This window comes from Populus trichocarpa, chromosome 4, assembly GCF_000002775.5.
Source record: "Populus trichocarpa isolate Nisqually-1 chromosome 4, P.trichocarpa_v4.1, whole genome shotgun sequence".
NCBI classification, from domain to species: domain Eukaryota; kingdom Viridiplantae; phylum Streptophyta; class Magnoliopsida; order Malpighiales; family Salicaceae; genus Populus; species Populus trichocarpa.
In genome coordinates this window covers 7,471,421-7,491,395 of record NC_037288.2, presented here as the reverse complement: position 1 = coordinate 7,491,395, position 19,975 = coordinate 7,471,421, and the positions used below count along the sequence as shown (strand labels likewise).

At 35.1% G+C, this 19,975-nt stretch overlaps 1 protein-coding gene across 2 annotated transcripts; it reads left to right on the top strand.

Moving 5' to 3' along the window:
- Positions 1–1,862: 1,862 nt before the first annotated feature.
- On the top strand, positions 1,863–18,583 carry LOC7487384 (protease Do-like 7). Of its 2 annotated transcripts, XM_002305170.4 has the most exons (24): positions 1,866–2,257; positions 2,731–2,801; positions 2,922–3,056; positions 3,219–3,277; positions 3,786–3,822; positions 4,454–4,579; positions 4,802–4,891; positions 5,316–5,381; positions 5,448–5,504; positions 5,585–5,650; positions 11,027–11,134; positions 11,944–12,024; positions 12,187–12,236; positions 12,498–12,663; positions 13,042–13,557; positions 13,980–14,162; positions 14,240–14,345; positions 15,003–15,173; positions 15,250–15,329; positions 15,406–15,633; positions 16,034–16,249; positions 16,435–16,592; positions 17,045–17,156; positions 18,012–18,583. In XM_002305170.4, the coding sequence occupies exons 1-24, from the start codon at positions 1,963–1,965 to the stop codon at positions 18,186–18,188; spliced, it is 3,354 nt and encodes a 1,117-aa protein (XP_002305206.3). In that variant the 5' UTR covers positions 1,866–1,962; the 3' UTR covers positions 18,189–18,583. The 2 variants fall into 2 exon arrangements, with proteins under 2 accessions (XP_052308500.1, XP_002305206.3); XM_052452540.1 differs by lacking the exon at positions 18,012–18,583 and having other exon boundaries at positions 1,863–2,257; positions 17,020–17,156.
- Positions 18,584–19,975: the final 1,392 nt, after the last annotated feature.

Genomic DNA, 19,975 nt, shown 5'->3' with positions numbered 1-19,975 from the left:
AAAAAAATGTATTTATATTTTATTAATTAAATAATAACTAATAGATATTATAAAGAGATTTCAATATCCCATATAATTAGTGTTAAGTTTTTTTTTTTGGGTGGAAATCGCAAAACTACGAAACATTGTTTTAGTGAATATTGTTTCCACTTAAATGCTACAATGGTGTTTTAGCTTTTATTAATAATCTTATAATTATCATCTATCTCATACGTTATCGCATATTTACAAAAAGAAGAAAGAATAATTGTTTCATGAAATGGGCTTCCACTTGTTAAATAAAGATATACAATAATAACTTTAACGTTAAAACATGATTTAAGCAATGTTGGGTAAAATAGTTACATTATATTCAAAAGTGTTGTGAATTGATATCTTTTAGATAATCTTGATATATTAATGTTGAAAAAATATATAAAAAATATTAATTTCAGTTTAAATATATTTTTGCAAAAACATCAAGTGTGAATGGAGAATATATTTTGATGCTCTAGAATCTAACTTGAGCTTGATAGGCTAACCTGTTACCCGAGCTCTTGACCAACCTGAGTTTTATTTTAGACCATTCATGTAGTTATCTTGGATAAACCCTAGTTACTTGATATATTAACCTGAAAATTGAATGACTGGTTAAAATTTAAATGAAATTTGATTAATTTTTTTTTAAAAAAATTCAAAATGATATCATTTTTTTTTAATATTCAAAACAACACCATCTAGTACAATTTATTTTTAAAGAAATAACCAATAAACTTGCGTCAATCCAGTGACCCGCAAGTTAACCAAACCAACTTATAACCCTTATGTTGTTCTACCTAACTCATGAGCTAGGCCTTAAATCGAGTCATAAGCTGGGTTGAGTTTTTCTAACTACTATATATTCTCATCTTGATTGATCTGTAAAAAATAATCATTAATTAACAATAACTATTTAATTTCTTTCCTCTTAATAATCAATCATTTCTCACTTTAAAATTCATTTATTTGACAACCATTGACTCTATAATTTAATAAAACTCTAAAACACATGGTGAATAGCAATAGACACAATTTATTATGGATTTATACAATAAATTTACCTTTGTGCCCCTTAGTGAAAAGTTGGAAGGCTGGGATATAAGAGTATTTTGGTCTTTCACACTGACCCAATGGTCATTAAAAGATTGAACATGGGTATTATTGTCCTTTTAGATTATTTTATACAGTAAAAATATTCTTCTACCCCCAAGGTCAATAAAAGTTAAACTTACTTACCAAGAGGTTTTTTGACTTTGCACAAACTTTAAAATAAGAAAAATACTTATTTGCCCTTAGATAAGAAAAAATAGCATCTATGCATTCAGGGGTGTTTAGATATTTTCACATTGATTTATTTGTTATTTCCAGGGTTATAGAGGGGTTTTTAGTAATTTAACATTTCTTCTTAATATTAAATTTGGAAAAGCTGTTGGTGCATATTTTTCACGCGCTAGCATTGGTGGTGTCCATGCCATAATTTTTAAACTCGGCTAGGTCCAAGGCCCGAGTTCTGAGTTTTGACCGGGTCATCGGGTCGCCCGGGTCAATTCCAATTTTTCTTAAATGAAAACGACGTCGTTTTAGTAAAAAAACAAAAATTAACGAGTTGCAACCAGATCTTGCTAGGTCAACTCGTTGAATCACCCTGAGTTTTGTCTTTTTTTATTTTTCTTAAATACGACCCGGATTCAGCTTCGGATCGAACGCAGGGCCGGATTTCAAACTTTTAAAAATTATTACCCGCAGCAGAGAGGGTTAAATAAACTACTCTTCTTTTACAAGTCGTTACGACATTGACATCGTATTTATCATCAAAACCACCAACACCAAACCATAAAAAAAAAGACAAATTGCAAATTACAAAACTGTACCTGCTCCCGTAACGACTTAAAAGTGAGGCCAAGTCAATCAGCTCCTCTTCCAATCCCATTTCCAATTTTAAGAATGGAAGACTCAAATTCGCGAGAGATAGTAGAGTCAGAGATGGAATCCATGGACTTACGAAGCCAGGAATCGACTGATCAGGTTGAGTTAGATAGCGAGTTGCCACCAGAGAAGGAAGTCATAACCGACGACTGGAGAGACGCCATCAACAAGGTGGTCCCCGCTGTGGTGGTTTTGCAAACCACCGCGTGCCGCTCCTTCGACACCGAACTTCCTTCCTCGGGGTCCGCCACTGGGTTTGTTGTTGATAAGAATCACGGTATCATTCTCACTAACCGACATGTCGTCAAGCCTGGTAATTTCTACTATCACTACTCGATCATTCTTCTTGTTGTGATTGTGCTTATTGATCGTTGACTTCTTTTCGCTTTTCTTCATTTTTGGTTAATAAGAAAAACGCGGGAAAAAGGGTAAGATTGGTATTATGCGAATGATTGAAGTGGATTTACTTTATTGCCCTTGATATTTGTGTTATTTTTCTTTTTGGTTAAAAATCTGTGGCTTTGTGATTGCAATTTTCTCTCGTCGATTATTCATTGATGAGGTTGGTTGTTTTGGGAACGTGACATAATGCTTAACGAGGAAAACATTTTGCATTATGACTTACATTTTTGCCTTTTCAATTTTTGTTTTGAGTTTATTTTCTTAAATATACTTTTGATAATCTATATGAATTACTTGTTTAATTATTTGCTTTTGGAATGTAAATCCTAATTATTATTATTATTTTTTAATTTTTTTTTAATTATGATGGTTGTGGTGTTGTAGGCCCTGTAGTTGCCCAGGCTATATTTGTCAACAATGAAGAAATTCCAGTGTATCCAATTTACAGAGACCCTGTGAGTTTTTATTTTTTGTATTTTTTTTGCATATTGTAAAGACTACAAAAATGGGGTTTGTTTAGTTTTGCATAACATGTGAGTTACACTAATATACTATGTTTCTCCAATTTCTATCAGGTTCATGATTTTGGATTCTTTCGTTATGATCCTAGTGCAATACAATTTCACAAGTATGAGGAGATTCCTCTTGCCCCAGAAGCTGCTTCTGTTGGGCTTGAAATCAGAGTTATCGGCAATGATAGCTGCGAGAAGGTAGTCATTACTTCTCATTTTGTTATTTATTTGTTTACCAAAACTTGTATATGAGAATTTGCACCTATAAATTTGCTAGCTGGTTGGAGTTTTAGTACTTATTTAGGTTTTGAGAGTTAAGTTATTAGTTTCTAATTAGTGCTGGTAACATCAATTTCATAGGTTTCTATTTTGGCCGGTACCCTTGCTCGTTTGGATAGAAATGCACCTACTTATAGAAGGTATAGCAGCTTCACTAATCTTTTGCTTGAATCCCTTACTAAAAGTTGCAAGTTGTTATTATACGTTGATGACTTCATTGTCCATCATGCTATCTATGAGTGATGATTATAGGGATTTTGTGTGATTTATCATGTTGCATGATTTTGTTTTAGCTAATATGCATCTCCAGAAAGTTATAACTGTACGTGGGTAATAAATCATGTATGTGTTTGCAAGGAAAAAGGTCACGCATCCCCACATAATAGTAACAGCTAACTAGATGAATTGGTTATAAGCTCGCCCTTGGAATGTTCTATAAAGTATTTATTTCTGAATTGCAAGTGGAGTGATGTTAAATTTTCTAGCTTTACTTCTATGGTTTTATTTGGCACATCTTATCTCTTCAAACTATATTTGAACAATAAGTTAGTATCATAGTGTTGACTGGTCCATGATACATGGAAACTCACTCAACCGACCTGTAGATGCTTAATCATAAAGATTAACAATGACTATTGTTTGGTGCAGAGATGGTTATAATGACTTCAATACCTTCTACATGCAAGTAAGTAGTTTAATTCATCATGCTGGCAATCTGAGGCAAACAGTTATATATGGCTTGAATCATTTTGAATTCAGAATCAATAATTCATTTTCCTTTTATAATTAGTTTGACACTTTGACATTGGTGCCTTTTAAAGATGAAGTCTGAACTGATTTAGGTTTCATTTAATGGTTTTTTACTGCCCTAGTTTGGCATATCCCTTTCTCCTTTCCTTATAGTTGCATGGAAGATTTATTCAGTGGTCACAACCACTGAAAGTTCCATATCTTGCTGTTTGTTGTTGACAGCCATTTTTTTTCTTTGTTATTTCAAATTGCCTTTATACATAAAAAAATATAAAATTAAAACATATGCAGTGATACTTCTAATGTCCAGCTCAGTGTGAGCTCGTTATCTACTCCGACGAATATTCCCTGGTTCAAGCAGTTTGGTACCATCACAGGCGGTAACTGAACCACCTACTAGTCCTTACTCTAAGATCCTTATACAAGGTTATGACTATGAGGGATAAGCCTAAATCTTATGAGTAGCAGATTCCAAACAGTCAATTGGTTCTTTATGTGCAATAAAACTTCTCCAGACAGACCATTTAATAAACTGTTCTTTAATATTTGTTTCACTTTAATTTCAGGCAGCCTCCGGAACTAAGCGTGGTTCTAGTGGTTCCCCGGTGATTGATAAGCAAGGGAGGGCAGTGGCCTTGAACGCTGGGGGCAGTGTATCATCTTCATCAGCCTTCTATTTACATTTAGAGAGAGTATGTTATTATTTAATGGCTTAATACATTATGGTCTGTTTAAGTTTTCATCTGAAATGGATGGTAACTCATGCAGCAGGGTGTCTAATGAAAATTCAAGTCCTCCGTTCTTTGTTACTTTGGTTTGCAATATATGAAGCCTTTAATTTTACATAAGCACCTGATTTTGAATAAAATTATGTGTTTCCTGGGCACCGAATCACATAATTACTTGATATGCAGGTTGTTAGGGCATTGGCATTTCTCCAGAAGTCCAAAGATGCCTGTAAAAACAAATGGGAAGCAGTTTCTATACCTCGTGGCACCCTTCAGGTCTGTAGTTGATGTTACTTTCATGCTTCTTGAAGGCTTCAAGTATTATACTGCATTATGCTAGAACATAGATGGAAATTTTGCATTTGACATTAGGCCAGATTTCTTTTAATGCTAACCACGTGGAAAGATCATATTTGGCAGTAAAACTATACTTTGTTGGAAGATGAAAACATTACCCCCCTTGCTCTGTAGTCCTTCATTCTGTTTTATCAAATAAAACTATGCTAATGTCTTAAAAAGTCTTGAAAATAGTTTTCAATAAAGATTTTTGGTCCCCTCCAATGGTAATAAATTTATCATCCCACCTTTTGGTTTTAGCAATATGGACGCTTTGCTTTTTTATCCTATTTGTATGTTGATTTACAATATGGGTTTTTCTTTTCCTTATAATTTCACATGAGTTTAGCTATTCATGATATAGGTAACGTTTCTCCATAAAGGATTTGATGAGACACGCCGGCTTGGTCTTCCGAATGAAACAGAGCAGGTATTTCTTCCTTGCATAGAATTGTTAAGAATAATGGCGGGTGGCTCATTCTGCTGTCTTGTTTAGATGGTGCGGCAAGCCTCTGCACCAGGTGAAACTGGAATGTTGGTTGTTGACTCTGTGGTGAGCACATTTTTGTGTTTTTAAATTGAAGATTGTCAAAGAACTATCTTTATCTTTCCTAATATCATGAACTTCTTCAGGTGCCATGTGGGCCAGCTGATAGGCAATTGGAGTCAGGGGATGTGCTTGTGCGTGTGAATGGGGAAGTAAGTTATGCATTCAATCTCACACCACTGAATCTTGATCCATTGTAATGAATAATCTTGATGCATTGCATGTAAATCGCTACATTGATTTTTTAGCTGACTTGCCATTATATACACAAGAACATGATAGTATTTTCTCTGTTTTTTCTTCTCTTTTATTTTGTTTTCCCTGTATGTCCTCTTCTTTCCTTCTTTAGATATGGGATTTATATATGCTTCCCCCCCTTTTTTTCTTTAACACACTTGTCTATGCATGAGATTCAGACTTCTCTACCATACATTTGCGTAGTCAACATTCAGAGGCTGCACTTATTTATCATTTTTAGGTCAGGACAGCTTTCTATTGTTTGGGAATTGTCCAAAGACTAGGTTAAACCAAAGGTAGCATCTTGTTAGTTGATTTACATGCAATCCAAAACACCATGGTTAACCCTTAATAGTCAAATGGGCAGGTCCAGCTTAGGCTTTAAAATCACTGGTGGGAGTTCTTAACGCGCTTTACTTGATTTTTCCATTTCTCATGTATCGAAAGGATTTTGATTGGGATCATGTAGAAGATGATACTACTTGTAGAATTGTTAGAATATGAAAATGATATTTCTCTTATTCTTGATGCATGGGTACAGTATGTATATATACAGGTCTAGGATTAATCTAAATCCCTAGAATCAAGCTATAATTGAATGCATATAAATCAGCCCTAACAGCCCTATAGTTGACTTACTCTATTTAGAACAATAATCAATCCTATAATTGATTTACTATATTTACAACACTCCCCCTCAAGCTGGAGCATATATGTTAATCATGCCCAGCTTGTTACAAATATATTCAATCCTAGGACCACTCAAAGCTTTAGTGAATATATCACCCAACTGCTCTGTAGTTTTGACATGACTAGTAGAGATCAAATTTTGCTGAATTTTCTCACGGATGAAGTGACAATCAATTTCAATATGCTTAGTCCTTTCATGAAAAACTGGATTTGATGCAATGTGAAGAGCAGCTTGATTGTCACACCATAACTTCATAGGTAGTGAACTACCAAGACCAATCTCATTGAGCAATTGTTGTATCCATATAAGTTCACACGTGGATTGTGCCATGGCTCTATATTCTGATTCAGCACTGGAACGAGAGACTACATTTTGCTTCTTACTTTTCCATGACACCAAGTTTCCCCCAACAAAAACACAATAACCTGTAGTAGATCTTCTATCAATTTTAGAACCTGCCCAATCTGCATCTGAGAAACATTCAATATGAGTATGACCATGATTTCTATACCATATACCACGCCCTGGAGCTCTTTTAAGATAACACAAAATCTGTTCCAAGGCTGCCCAATGGGTGGTTCGTGGGGAAGCCATGAACTGGCTCACAATGCTAACAGGATATGCAATGTCAGGACGAGTCACCGTTAGATAATTTAACTTGCCACCTAATCGACGATACATCTCAGGGTCTGCAAACGACTCACCATCTTCTGCTGTAAGTTGTGTGTTGGTGACCATTGGTGTACTACAAGGTTTGGCACCCAACTTTCCAGTTTCTGTCAAAAGATCAAGAATATACTTTCTTTGAGATAGAAAGATACCCTTCTTACACTTTGTAACTTCAATACCTAAAAAATACCTTAGCATCCCCAAATCTTTAGTTTGGAAATTTGCTTGAAGAAAAGACTTAAGAGCTGAGATGCCTTTACTATCACTACTAGTGATAACAATATCGTCAACATACACAACCAACAAGATAAGGCCAACTTCAGATTGTTGGTAGAATACCGAATGATCACACTTACTCTTCTTCATACCAAATTCTTGAATAACCTCACTGAATCGCCCAAACCAAGCACGTGAACTCTGTTTTAACCCATACAAGGACTTTCGAAGTCGACAAACCTTACTAGACTCCCCCTGAGCAACAAACCCAGGTGGTTGCTCCATATACACTTCTTCCTTCAGATCACCGTGAAGAAATGCATTCTTGATATCTAACTGGTGTAAAGGCCAATCATTACTAGCAGCAATAGACATAAATAAACGAACAGATGCAAGTTTAGCCACTGGAGAGAAGGTATCAGAATAATCTACTCCATATGTTTGAGCATATCCTTTGGCAACAAGACGGGATTTAAGACGAGCCACAGACCCATCAGGATTGACCTTGACAACATACACCCATTTACAACCAATAGTTTGTTTTCTTGCTGGTAAGTCTACAAGTTCCCAAGTGCCATTATCGTCTAAAGCTCTCATCTCTTCTTCCATTGCAGCTCGCCAACTAGGATGAGACAAAGCCTCAACTAAAGTTTTGGGAACAGATACAGAGTCTAAAGAAGCAATAAAGCAACGCAAAGAAGGAGACAAATGTATATAAGAAGCAAACGATGAGATAGGATGAGTACATTGTCTTTTACCTTTACGAACAACAATAGGAAGATCAAGACTAGGATCTGTAGACGTAGGAGCTGGTGGAGGACGTGAGGTGTTTGGTGGAGGACATCGAGAATACACTTGGGTGATGACTGGTTTTATGGGAACTGGGTCATTTGAGGAAGCATGGTTAATAGTAGTGGTAATATTGTACACTAGAATATCATCATTCTCCCCCTCACAATTATAAATTTTCGACATGGGAAAGAATGGAGTGGTTTCAAAAAATGAAATATCAGAAGACACCAAATAACGACCCAACTCAGGAGAGTAACATCGATACCCTTTTTGTAGACGAGAATACCCTAAAAAGACACACTTCAGAGACTTATGATCTAGTTTAGACACGTCAGGCCGAACATCACGAATAAAACAAGTACAACCAAAAATGCGTGGTTCAACTGGAAATAAGGAATGAGAAGGAAACAAATAGAATGAGAGGAACAAATAGAATGAGGAGTAGCACCAGCCAAAACAGATGAGGGCATACGATTAATTAAAAAACAAGCAGTCGAAACTGCATCTGCCCAGAACTGTTTAGGGACATTCATTTGAAAAAGGAGGGCTCTAGCAACTTCTAGTAAATGTCGTTCTGCAACACCATTTTGAGGTGGGGTGTCAACACATGAAGACTGATGAAGAATTCCATTTTGTGACATATAGGAATTGAAAGGCTTGGAAAAATACTCTTTTGCATTATCACTTCGTAAAATGCGCACAAAAACATTAAATTGAGTTTTTATTTCAGCACAAAAGGCACTAAATATAGAGAGTAATTCTGACCTGTTTCTCATTAAATATAACCAAGTGACACGAGAATAGTCATCAATAAAAGTGACAAAATATCGAAATCCAGACTTAGAAAGTACTGGACAAGGACCCCAAACATTAGAATGTATTAACTCAAAGGGGGACGCAGCCCGTTTATTTACTCTTGGTACATATGAAGAGCGATGATGTTTGGCAAATTGACAAGACTCACAATTTAAATGAGATAACTTTTGGAAATGAGGAAACAATTTTTTTAAAATGGCTAACGAAGGATGCCCTAACCGATAGTGAAGTTCGAGAGGTGTCATAGTACTGGAACAAGCAACAAGTTTTGGCACTTTCGGATTTGGCATTTTTGGGATGGTAGTTTCAAGCACATACAGACCACCAGATTCACGTCCTCTACCAATAATCTTCCCTGTCATAAGATCCTGAAATAAACAAAGGTCAGAGAAAAATAAGACACAACAATTGAGAGCCTTAGTGATTTGACTAACAGAGAGTAAATTGAAGGAAAAGTTGGGCAAACACAAGACAGAGGATAATGAAAGAGATGATGTAGGAGAGATTGTTCCAGAACCAATAACAGAAGTGGTTGACCCATCAGCCAAAGTAACACTAGGAAGATTTTGAAGATTTTTGTAAGGTTTAAAAGGGGAAAGAATACCTTTGTCACCTGTCATATGGTTTGTAGCACCTGAATCAATGACCCATTTGCTAGAGGATGACACAAGACTTGTAGTAGGTTTACCTGACTCATCAATTGTAGAAGGATTGGACTTTAGTGAGGCTTGGTATTGAGTGAAGCGAGCAAATTCATCAGCAGAGACAAGCACAGACTTGTCATTAGATGAAGACACTGTAGATACATGGTTGATTCCTTGAGTTGCAATATTAGCAACTTGGGCTTGCTGCTGAGGTTTACCATGAAGCTTCCAACAAGTACGTCTTGTATGACCAGGTTCATCACAGTAATAACAAACTGGTTTGTTATGACCAGTATTTCTACCTAAGCCTCCACCACTCCAACTACCTTGAAAACCAGTATTCTTACGACTGCCTCGACTATCTCGACTTCCTCGACCTGCTTCATTTGAAGTTCCACGACTCACAAGGGCACTAGTGATAATAGGGGCAGATCGAGATCCCTCTGAACGCAAGATTCTTGTAAAGGTGTCACGAAGAGTGGTTATCTCCGGACTAGAAAGAATCTGTGTTCGAGCAGCATCAAATTCTAGTGGCAGACCTGCAAGGAAACTCATAACAGCCATCTGCTCACGTTGAGACTGCTGAGTTTTCACATCAGTACTAAAAGGAAGAAGAGAATTCAGCTCCTTGTATACCCGTTTAAAATCCATAAAATATTCAGTGAGAGACCTGTCTTGCTTCTCTGGGCGATAAAACTCCTTACACACCATATATACGAGAGATATTTCCTTTGCCAGAATATAAGAAAGCCAAATAATCCAGGAGATCTTTAACAAATTCACAGTGATTAACTAGACCAATCACTTCAGTATCAATAGAATTTCGAATCTGCAGGAAAATTCTGGCATCATCTCTCAACCATGCCTTCTTTGCTGCAGCATCAGATGGTGGATCATCAACAAGGTGATCATCTTTATCAATACTACGCAGATACACTCGCAATGTTTTGCTCCAATTCAAATAATTGGTATTATTCAGTTTGTGCTCTGTGATTTTTGTTGTCATAGGAACAACATCAGAAATCACAGTTTGCACTTCTGTGTTCCTACCCTCTGCCATTACTGCACTCAAAGCAGGACACCCAACAGTAGAGAAAAAAATAAAATTGTGACTCAATTGGGCCACGCTAAAAGAAAAGACAATCCTATGGCTCTGATACCATGTAGAATTGTTAGAGTATGAAAATGATATTTCTCTTATTCTTGATGCATGGGTACAGTATGTATATATACAGGTCTAGGATTAATCTAAATCCCTAGAATCAAGCTATAATTGAATGCATATAAATCAGCCCTGTAACTGACAGCCCTATAGTTGACTTACTCTATTTAGAACAATAATCAATCCTATAATTGATTTACTATATTTACAACACTACTGAAATAGAGAATCTCCGTTTATCTACATCTCCTGTAGTGATTGATATGTTGATTTTTGTTTTTGACAAATGTCTTTATTGCAGGTGACTACTCAGTTTTTAAAATTGGAGGCATTGCTTGATGACAGTGTTGACAAAAAGATCGAATTACAGATTGAAAGGGGTGGCACATCATTAACCGTTGATATAGTGGTAAAACTTACTCTGGACATAACTTTATTTTGTTAATAATCAACTAAAATTTCCCATTGCCTTTAATTTCATTGGAAAATATGTTGTAAGCAGTTGCTTTCTAGTATAACTACTCATTATCTGGACTGGCCTTAGTCTAATGGTAAAACATATTGTTTTGCTTAGAAACCTACCTGTATTAAAAGTTGTGCATTGACTTAGAAATAAAAGTTCAAAGACTCAATTAGAAATAAATGGAAAAATTCACGCACACTTGGTGAACATGTCAACATGTCAGATGTCAATTTCCATGTTATATATATTTGACAGATCTAATAGAAGCACTTGATTAGAAAACAAATTGAAGGTACACATGCTTAAAGAACAAAAATAAAAGCAGGAACACTCAAATAGATAAAATCAAAAAGTTGGCACACAAAACATGTAACAATCTCCAAAATAAAGTATCACCAATTAAATCAGTTTTTTAAGTGCTTCTCTGAGGCCTATGGAGATAACTGTTAGAAACGAGAGAGTGAAATAGATGGCATCAAAGGTAGAGCAATAGGTAATTTTGTAATTCGTTTAGTGTTTTGGACTTCTCTACTAATGTGTGAATTTACTTTATCTAGTACATTTTCTAATATTCTAAGTTTGTGTTTGTATTGTATTGTGTCCACATGTTCTATCAATGTCCGTCCTTGATAGATTCATGTCTAAGTCTATCCTGGTGTAGTTACATGGTCATATTGCTCTCCTGGGATCACTTGTATTCCATGTTGCTTAGGTGTATGGAGAAAAACTAGTATGCTTATGCACCTTTGCTGCAGGTTCAGGATTTGCACTTGATAACTCCTGACTGCTTCTTAGAAGTAAGTGGTGCAGTGATACACCGTTTGTCTTATCAACAGGTTGGTTGGGTTTATTCATCTATTAATCATTTATTTATTTCAGATAGCATTGTTTGTGAAGCAACTAAAAGTGTTTGCAGTTCTTTTTATTCTGTTTGAACTACGTGCTCTTGCTCATCATTTTTCATCATTATAACACTTGCAACTTTGTAATTGAATCAGGCCAGAAACTTCTGCTTCCAATGTGGTCTTGTATATGTTTCGGACCCCGGGTTAGTTTAATCAAGATATCTGTGTTTTTTTAATTTGATTGAGTTTACGAATTCCATGAATCATGTCCTGTATTTTTTTGTTTCCCTGAATGAAATTGACAAATTCAAGGCAAAATAGAAGTGTTTTTGTTGAGTAATTTGATGGGCTTTTAAGGAGAAGGAAAGCTGTGTGATGACTCTTTGATGCTTGTTTTGAAGGAAACCATGTAATAGCAAAGGGGCCATTTCTTTTTACATGATAAGAATTTGTATATTTTGCAGATACATGCTATCTAGGGCTGGCATTCCTCGTCATGCCATCATTAAGAAGTTTGCCGATGATGAGATATCACAACTTGAAGATGTAATCTCTGTTCTGTCTAAGCTATGTAAGGGTGATAGAGTGCCATTGGAGTATATAAGCTACAGGGATCGCCATCGAAGAAAGGTATGCATTAAATGTGCTGATGTGCAGCATGACATTGCCTGCACTGTATTTTTTTTTGTTTTTTGGTTGTGTAGGTTTAAGAAATCTAATCTTTGATGAATTGATTCTTGTAAATTGTACCATATTACATGAAAATGAAAGACTTACCTAAGCATATTACATGAAAATGAAAGACTTACCTTTCATTTCCATAAATCAATAAATTAGAAAATTGCGTTTAAAGCACCATAGGAAGTGAAAATTTCTGATATTTAGAATAGAATTGTGAATGATAATCTCTCTGCAAGTGCATGCATGTGCATGTGCACACTCTTTTTATTTTGATTAACAAATTTAGGATGTTGGAATTTTTTTTCTTAACTCTTGTGATGGCCGCAGTCTACCCTGGTCACAATTGATCGCCATGAATGGTACGATGCTCCGAAGATATACACACGGGATGATAGTTCTGGTTTATGGATGGCAAGGCCTGCTATTCAACCGACCACCCTGCAGTTGTCACCTTGTAGTAGCAATGTCACTCAAGGTCTAAACAGCCAAGCATCTTCATTGAATAGTGAATCAACTCCTGCTGAAGGTACGGATCAAGCTAACAACCAGGAGTTGACACATGATATTTTAAGAACAGAAGCCGGTTATGAACATATTTCTGAGGAGGTCCATTCCAGGGAAGAGTGTGATGTTAAAACTAATAAGCAACAGGTACAGGGGAACTTGTCCTCTGATGAAATTGCAGTTGCTGACCATTCCTCGCTTGAAATTGGAGAAATGAAATTGGAGACTCCAGGTACCACAGAAATTACAGTTTCGAATGGCTATGAAGGTGCAATAGCAGCAGCAACTAATGCTTCATTTGCGGAATGTGTGGTGGAGCCCACTCTTGTAACATTGGAGGTAATCTGTGACAAGTTTTATCTTCCTATTGTCATCAATCAGCTGCCCTACTTTGCTAAATGCCTCAGCTTCTAGTCAACCATCTTGTGAAACTTCCATATTTGTTTCTGGTATTGCTTTATGAACTTTCTCCTATAACGCTGCTACATAACATGACAATAATGGAATTAGACGTAGCCTTCAAAACTACTGTGCTTCATCTCTTTACTGAGAATTTATCTGCTTGTTAGTGATTTTTCTTATTTAGAAATCAGATTCTAGATATGCTTTATTCTGTGTAAGTCTGAACAGATTTATGTTCTCAATTATCAAGTCAGAGATACGTCATCATCTGATCAGTGTCTGTTATGAACATCTCGCTGATAAAAAAAGAGACAAGTAATGCTGAAATGGGATATCTAATTAGATAGTTATACTTGCAGGTCAATGTGCCACCATCATGTTTGCTTGATGGCATCCATTCAGTGCATGCTTCTGGGACTGGTGTTGTTGTACATCATTCTCAAGACATGGGATTGGTTGCTATTGACAAGAACACCGTTGAAACATCTGCATGTGATGTGATGCTGTCATTTGCTGCTTTTCCTATCGAGATTCCAGGAGAGGTAAACATTTTCGAAGTAATGCTATGAAGTTATAAACCATTGAGGGTATATCACTTACTGCCTATACTTCATTGCAGGTTGTCTTTCTTCATCCTGTTTACAATTATGCTCTTGTTGGTTATGATCCCTCTGCTCTGGGAGCTGTTGGTGCTTCTATGGTTCGTGCTGCTGAGTTACTTCCTGGTAGGTTTGACTCTATGTATTTTTTCCCAGGTGATATTATATGATCCCATAGAACTTATTTTCTTTTTAAATTCTGAACTTCTACCTTATTTAGGTGCATGCTTTCACCTTTGATTTTCAGTAGTGGCATATTCTTCTCATCCTTGAGGGAGGAGGGTCAAGGGTGAGGGCTTCTATTAGACTGCAAAAAAAGTCAAGTAGAGTCAAGTAGAGCCGAATATTATTTGTTCAAATTTTGAACAGAGTAAAGAAACTCAAATTTATCTCTTTAGAGATTCAGCTTGAGCTTACCTCGGTCAATTTAGATCCAAGTCCAAGTTCAAGCTTGACTTGTTTATGCAAGCCACAACATTGAAAACTGACAGCTACCTTGTATTTGTTAGTCAATACCACTACTATTCTGAGTAGCAGTGCTGGGAAAAGCTTGAGCCCATAGAAACATGCTAGTAGTGAAAACAATGAGTCACATCCATGAATGTTCAATCTTGGTCCATTTATTTAATAAGTCTTGGATTGATGAATCCTTTAATCTCATCCTTTTTTTGCCCATTTTATTTGTGTTAGTGTGAGTGATCTTTCAATTTGCTCTCTCCAAGTAAACTGAAAGTAGATCCAAGCTATTCACTGTAACGATCATCCTTGTGCTTTTTGAGACAGAGCCTGCATTATGTCGTGGAGATCCAATATATCTGATTGGGTTAAGTAAAAATCAACGAGCAAAGTCTAGGAAATCAATTGTGACAAACCCTTATGTTACATTAAATTTTGGCTATGCTGATCGTCCACGGTATAGAGCAATAAATATGGAAGTGATTGAGCTTGACACTGGTAAGAGAATAAATTTGAATTTCCCAAGATCATGTTTATATTTAGATTTAGTGTCTTATTTTGTTCTGTATTTCAGATTTTGGTAATGCATTTACTGGTGTGCTATGTAATGAGCATGGAAAGGTTCAGGCTATATGGGGGAGCTTTTCAAATAAGGTTTTCACCACTAATCTACTTGTCATGATTTGCCTTATTATGATAGTATGTAATAACCTTGAATCTTCATTTTCAGCCAAAATCTAGTCACACTACATCAAAGGATCATCAATTTGTTCGAGGTGTCCCAATCTACATGATTAGCCAAGTACTTGACAAAATCATATCTGGTGCAAATGGGGCTTCTATTCTCATAAACGGTATCAAAAGGTCAATGCCACTTGTTAGGACTTTAGAGGTGGAACTTTGCTCTAGATTGCTTTCAAAGGCCCGGAGTTTTGGTCTTGGTGATGAATGGATCCAAGTATGTCTTCTTCCTAGTAAAATATTTCTGTTCTTTCATCTCTGCTTGTGCCCAGAGAATGCATATCAATCTTAGCCTGCCACTCTCTCATGTTTCTTTCATCTTGTTTGCAAATGAATGTGTGTTAACATTTTCATGGAAAATTCTTTCAATAAAAATCATGGAAGTGATGGTCTTAAACTTGAGCTTTAGAGAGTGAGCATTTTCCAATCTTAATCTTGTTTTAATTGAATATTGTTTCTGGTAATAGAATATTGTTTCTGATAATATAATGTCTTTCAATTGGTTTTTGTTCTGGATAACTGCTCTCTTGAACTTAACATGCTTTGCAGAAAAATGCTCTAGTACAACGTTGTATCATTATTCTGAATATCAAAACTTGACTGATATTTTACTGTAGAGACTTGTAAAGAAAGACCCAATGAGACGACAAGTTTTGCGTGTTAAAGGTTGTTTGGCTGGATCTAACACTGAGAATCTATTAAAACAAGGCGATATGTTGTTGGCAATCAACAAAGAGCCAGTTACTTGCTTCCAAGATGTAGAAAATGCATGTCAAGCATTAGAGAACTGTGTTGACAGTGATGGGAAGCTTAAAATTACCATTTGTCGGCAGGTAAGTTTATGCCAGATGTATATGCTCCTAAAACCTGATAGAGGTATCATTATCTTGTGTTTGACATGTTATTATAACTATTATTTCTCTTGTCTGGTTTGCGAAGTATTTTAGCTTGTTTGGTATAATCTCTGATGTTGATGTAAGTAAATTGATCTGATGCCCTTTTCTGTATGGCTTGCTAGGGAGGTGAAGTTGATCTACTTGTTGGAACAGACATTAGGGATGGTAATGGTACAACACGAGCAGTAAATTGGTGTGGCTGTCTTGTTCAGGATCCTCATCCAGCAGTTCGTGCTCTTGGATTTCTTCCTGGTGAAGGTCATGGTGTCTATGCAGCAATGTAAGAATTTTTCTTTGAGTTCTAAAAGTTCTGTTTCTTTCTTTTTTAAAAAAAACCTTTTTTTTTTTTTTTTTCTGTTTCTTGATGTTGAGATAAGAGTTACCTTTACAATGTTGGAAAAATAAGAATATAGCCTTACAGTTACAGTCTATATGATGTGAATGGAAATGGACTTAAAAAAATTGGCTAATTACTTGCAAGATGAACTTAGTAATGATATGTTTATGGCTGTTTTGCTGGATACAGTCAATATAAATTTGTCATGAAAGAATAATGGTCTTCAACGAAGGAATTCCTACCCAATTTCAATCAGAAGTCAAACAATGTCAGAGGAATGGCATGATTCTAACTATTAAGTTGTCCTGCATATTTTCCCCAATGATAATCAACCACATAAGACTGAAAATGTTGATCTTATTGAATACAGGTTTGACATTTTCTCAATTTCACAGGTGCTGCCGTGGAAGTCCTGCAGATAGATATGCTCTAGGTGCTCTTAGATGGATTGTTCGAGTCAATGGAAAACCCACTCCTGACTTGGATGCTTTTGTAAATGTGACAAAGGTATGGCCACTCATTTATGTAATTTTTGTGTGGAGTTGTTTTTTATAGAATGCATCTGCAATCAATGCATTTGCTTCCATCCAAGTGGAAACCGCAAATTCTTAAAAACAACAGAATATATGGAAAGCAATGAAGTAAATTAGGAAAAAGGATAAAGACTACAAGGAACAGAAACGGATGGTTAAAACAAATTGACTTTTAGCTTTGAGTTCTTTCATAGTGTCTTTTGTTGCGGGAACATGATGACTGTTTTTTGAATATGGGTTGTAGGAAGCAAGGAAATGTGTGTGCATTATATCTTCATTAGATTTTTTTTCCTTTCAAAAAAGGAAAAAAGAAAAGAAAAGAAAAGAAAGAACAAGAATAAAGGCATCATTACATTTTGGTATCTATTTACTAAAGCTATGATACAAATCACACTTTTGAAGTCTGAATTTGGGGGATGCGACTCTTTGAGCACAATATTATGTAACCCACAAGATACCAGTACATGAAAAACTAGTGTGTGTGTGTATTTTTACCATGACAAGCATTGTGAATAGGAGTACCTTTTGTGAGCTAGTTGCATATTTCTTCAAAAATTGGAATGTCCTTTGTGGAGCTGTTCACAACTTACATGAGAAGTTCACTTAAGAATCTTCTAAATAAGACTCTCAAGAGACAAACAGTGGGAGTAGACTAGTACTAGCATGCTAATTAGTTTCGCTCCTCAAACATTTTTTTTATGATACTCTCTAATTTCTCTGTACTTACATCTCGGAATATGCATTAGCAGTACAAGAATAATTGATCGGGGAACTATCCTGCATGCTTTGTTAGTATTTATTTCACTTTGTACTGTATTACATTTATCAGGGATTACGATATGATGAGTTCGTTCGTGTAAAGACCATCAATCTGGATGGGAAGCCACGAGTGCTAACGTTGAAGCAGGACTTGCACTACTGGCCTACATGGGAGTTGAGGTTTGATCCAAACACCGCTAGGTGGCGGAGAGAGACAATAAAGGCTTTAGATTGCAATATTGAATAAACAGATTGTTCTGATCTCACTTCATGTTCTTTCCTGGAATGGTTATTGCACGTGCAACACTGCTTCAAGAGCGTAAAGGGTCCACGAAACAGTTGGTGATTTGCACTTCAACTAGGTCACGCTCTTTAATTGGTTGAGACTTCTTTTGACAGGCAAACATGCCTGTTTTAGTGCTGTGCAATAACAGTCTTGAAAAATAATTGTACTTTTAAGACAACAATGCATATGGCATTTCATCAATCAAGTGAAGTTTCTGTATTTGAATGGAAAGCTGATGAGAGGCCAGCTATAATAAGAACAAAAGCGAATGCTTTATTTTGTGATTGTAAATTTTTTGTATATATTTTAATTTATCAAGAAGTTAAATAAAAATAGTTTTGGAAAAAAAAATATAATTCCATTGGAGTTTATAACTTGATTTATAGTTTGATATGTTAGCCTGAGTTATCCAGTTCATAAATTTAATGAGCTCATTCATTGACCGAATATGTTATTTTTTGTTTTTAGTTTGTTAATTGTTTATAATAGTTTTTTTCTTGATAGGAAATAAATTGCATGCCTTTTTTTTAATTATTATTATTTTTGCTTTTTTTAGTGTTATTACTATCTTAAATAAGTTTTTATTTTTAAATTGATGATTAATTTTGTTATTATATATTTTTATCATATAATTTAAAAAAATTATAAAAAAATAAATTATTAAAAATGGAGTTTATAACATAGTTTGTTTAGGGACTGAGATCGATCTAGTTTGTTATTGTTTCAATAGTTTTTGTAAAAAAAAAGTTATTAATTTGAAGTTTTGTTAAAAGCTAAGCAATGTTTTTACCAGTCATCAAGATTATATTTAGATCTATGAAATTATTCAATTTACTTCGAGCTAATTTCTGCGTGATTTAATTTAAAAATTGAGTCAGGTAAGAAGTTAGGAGTTAGGTTGTGAGATTTCAAATTTGATGTGTTAAACTTAGTTTAATAATATAGTAAAAAAAATTCTTTATGCTTTAATATTTATTTTATATTTTTAAAAATTTATCTGACTTGTGGCATAACATGAGTAAATGAACTAGGTGGATGATTTATACTTCCATATTTTCTTTTAATGTGACGTGATCTATGACATGAGAGTGTAGTTGTTGGATGTGATTATGGATACGAATTGACAAAAAGAAAAAGTTGGGGTTAATGAGTTCATGAGTTATTAAAAAATTCAATTGGGTTAATTTAATTTTACCATGTTTTCTGCAATTCAACTTACGTGAATTTCTCATATTAAATGTGGTTAAATAGTGTTATAAAGAATGAAAAAAACAAATGTTGAAAATGAAAGGGTATACAAGTTGTGGATGCAAATATCAAAGGTGTTTATTATCCCATAATTGATTGAGACTTGGAAGTGTTTCTAATTGAGTTATTTTAATTTTTTTTTAATTTTTTAGATTTTAATTTTTTTTATCAGCACATTAAAACTATTCGAAAAACACTAATTTATTTTTTAAGTTAAAAGTACTTTTGAAAACTTTCTTTTTTATTTAGATTTTTAACTATTTAGGGTGAGTGTCACCCCATTTCCTTGTCAGCACTTCTTTTTTAAGTGGAATGCCTTTTATTTATAGATTTACGGACGATATTACAGTGGGATTAAAAAAAAAATCATACGATGATGTGATACTTTTTACCAATATAATGACTGATGGAATGCCCGACGGAGTAATTTTGTCGGTAAATCCATTAATAATATTTAATTTATAACCTGACGATCCACCCTCCTCTCGCCATCCCCCATT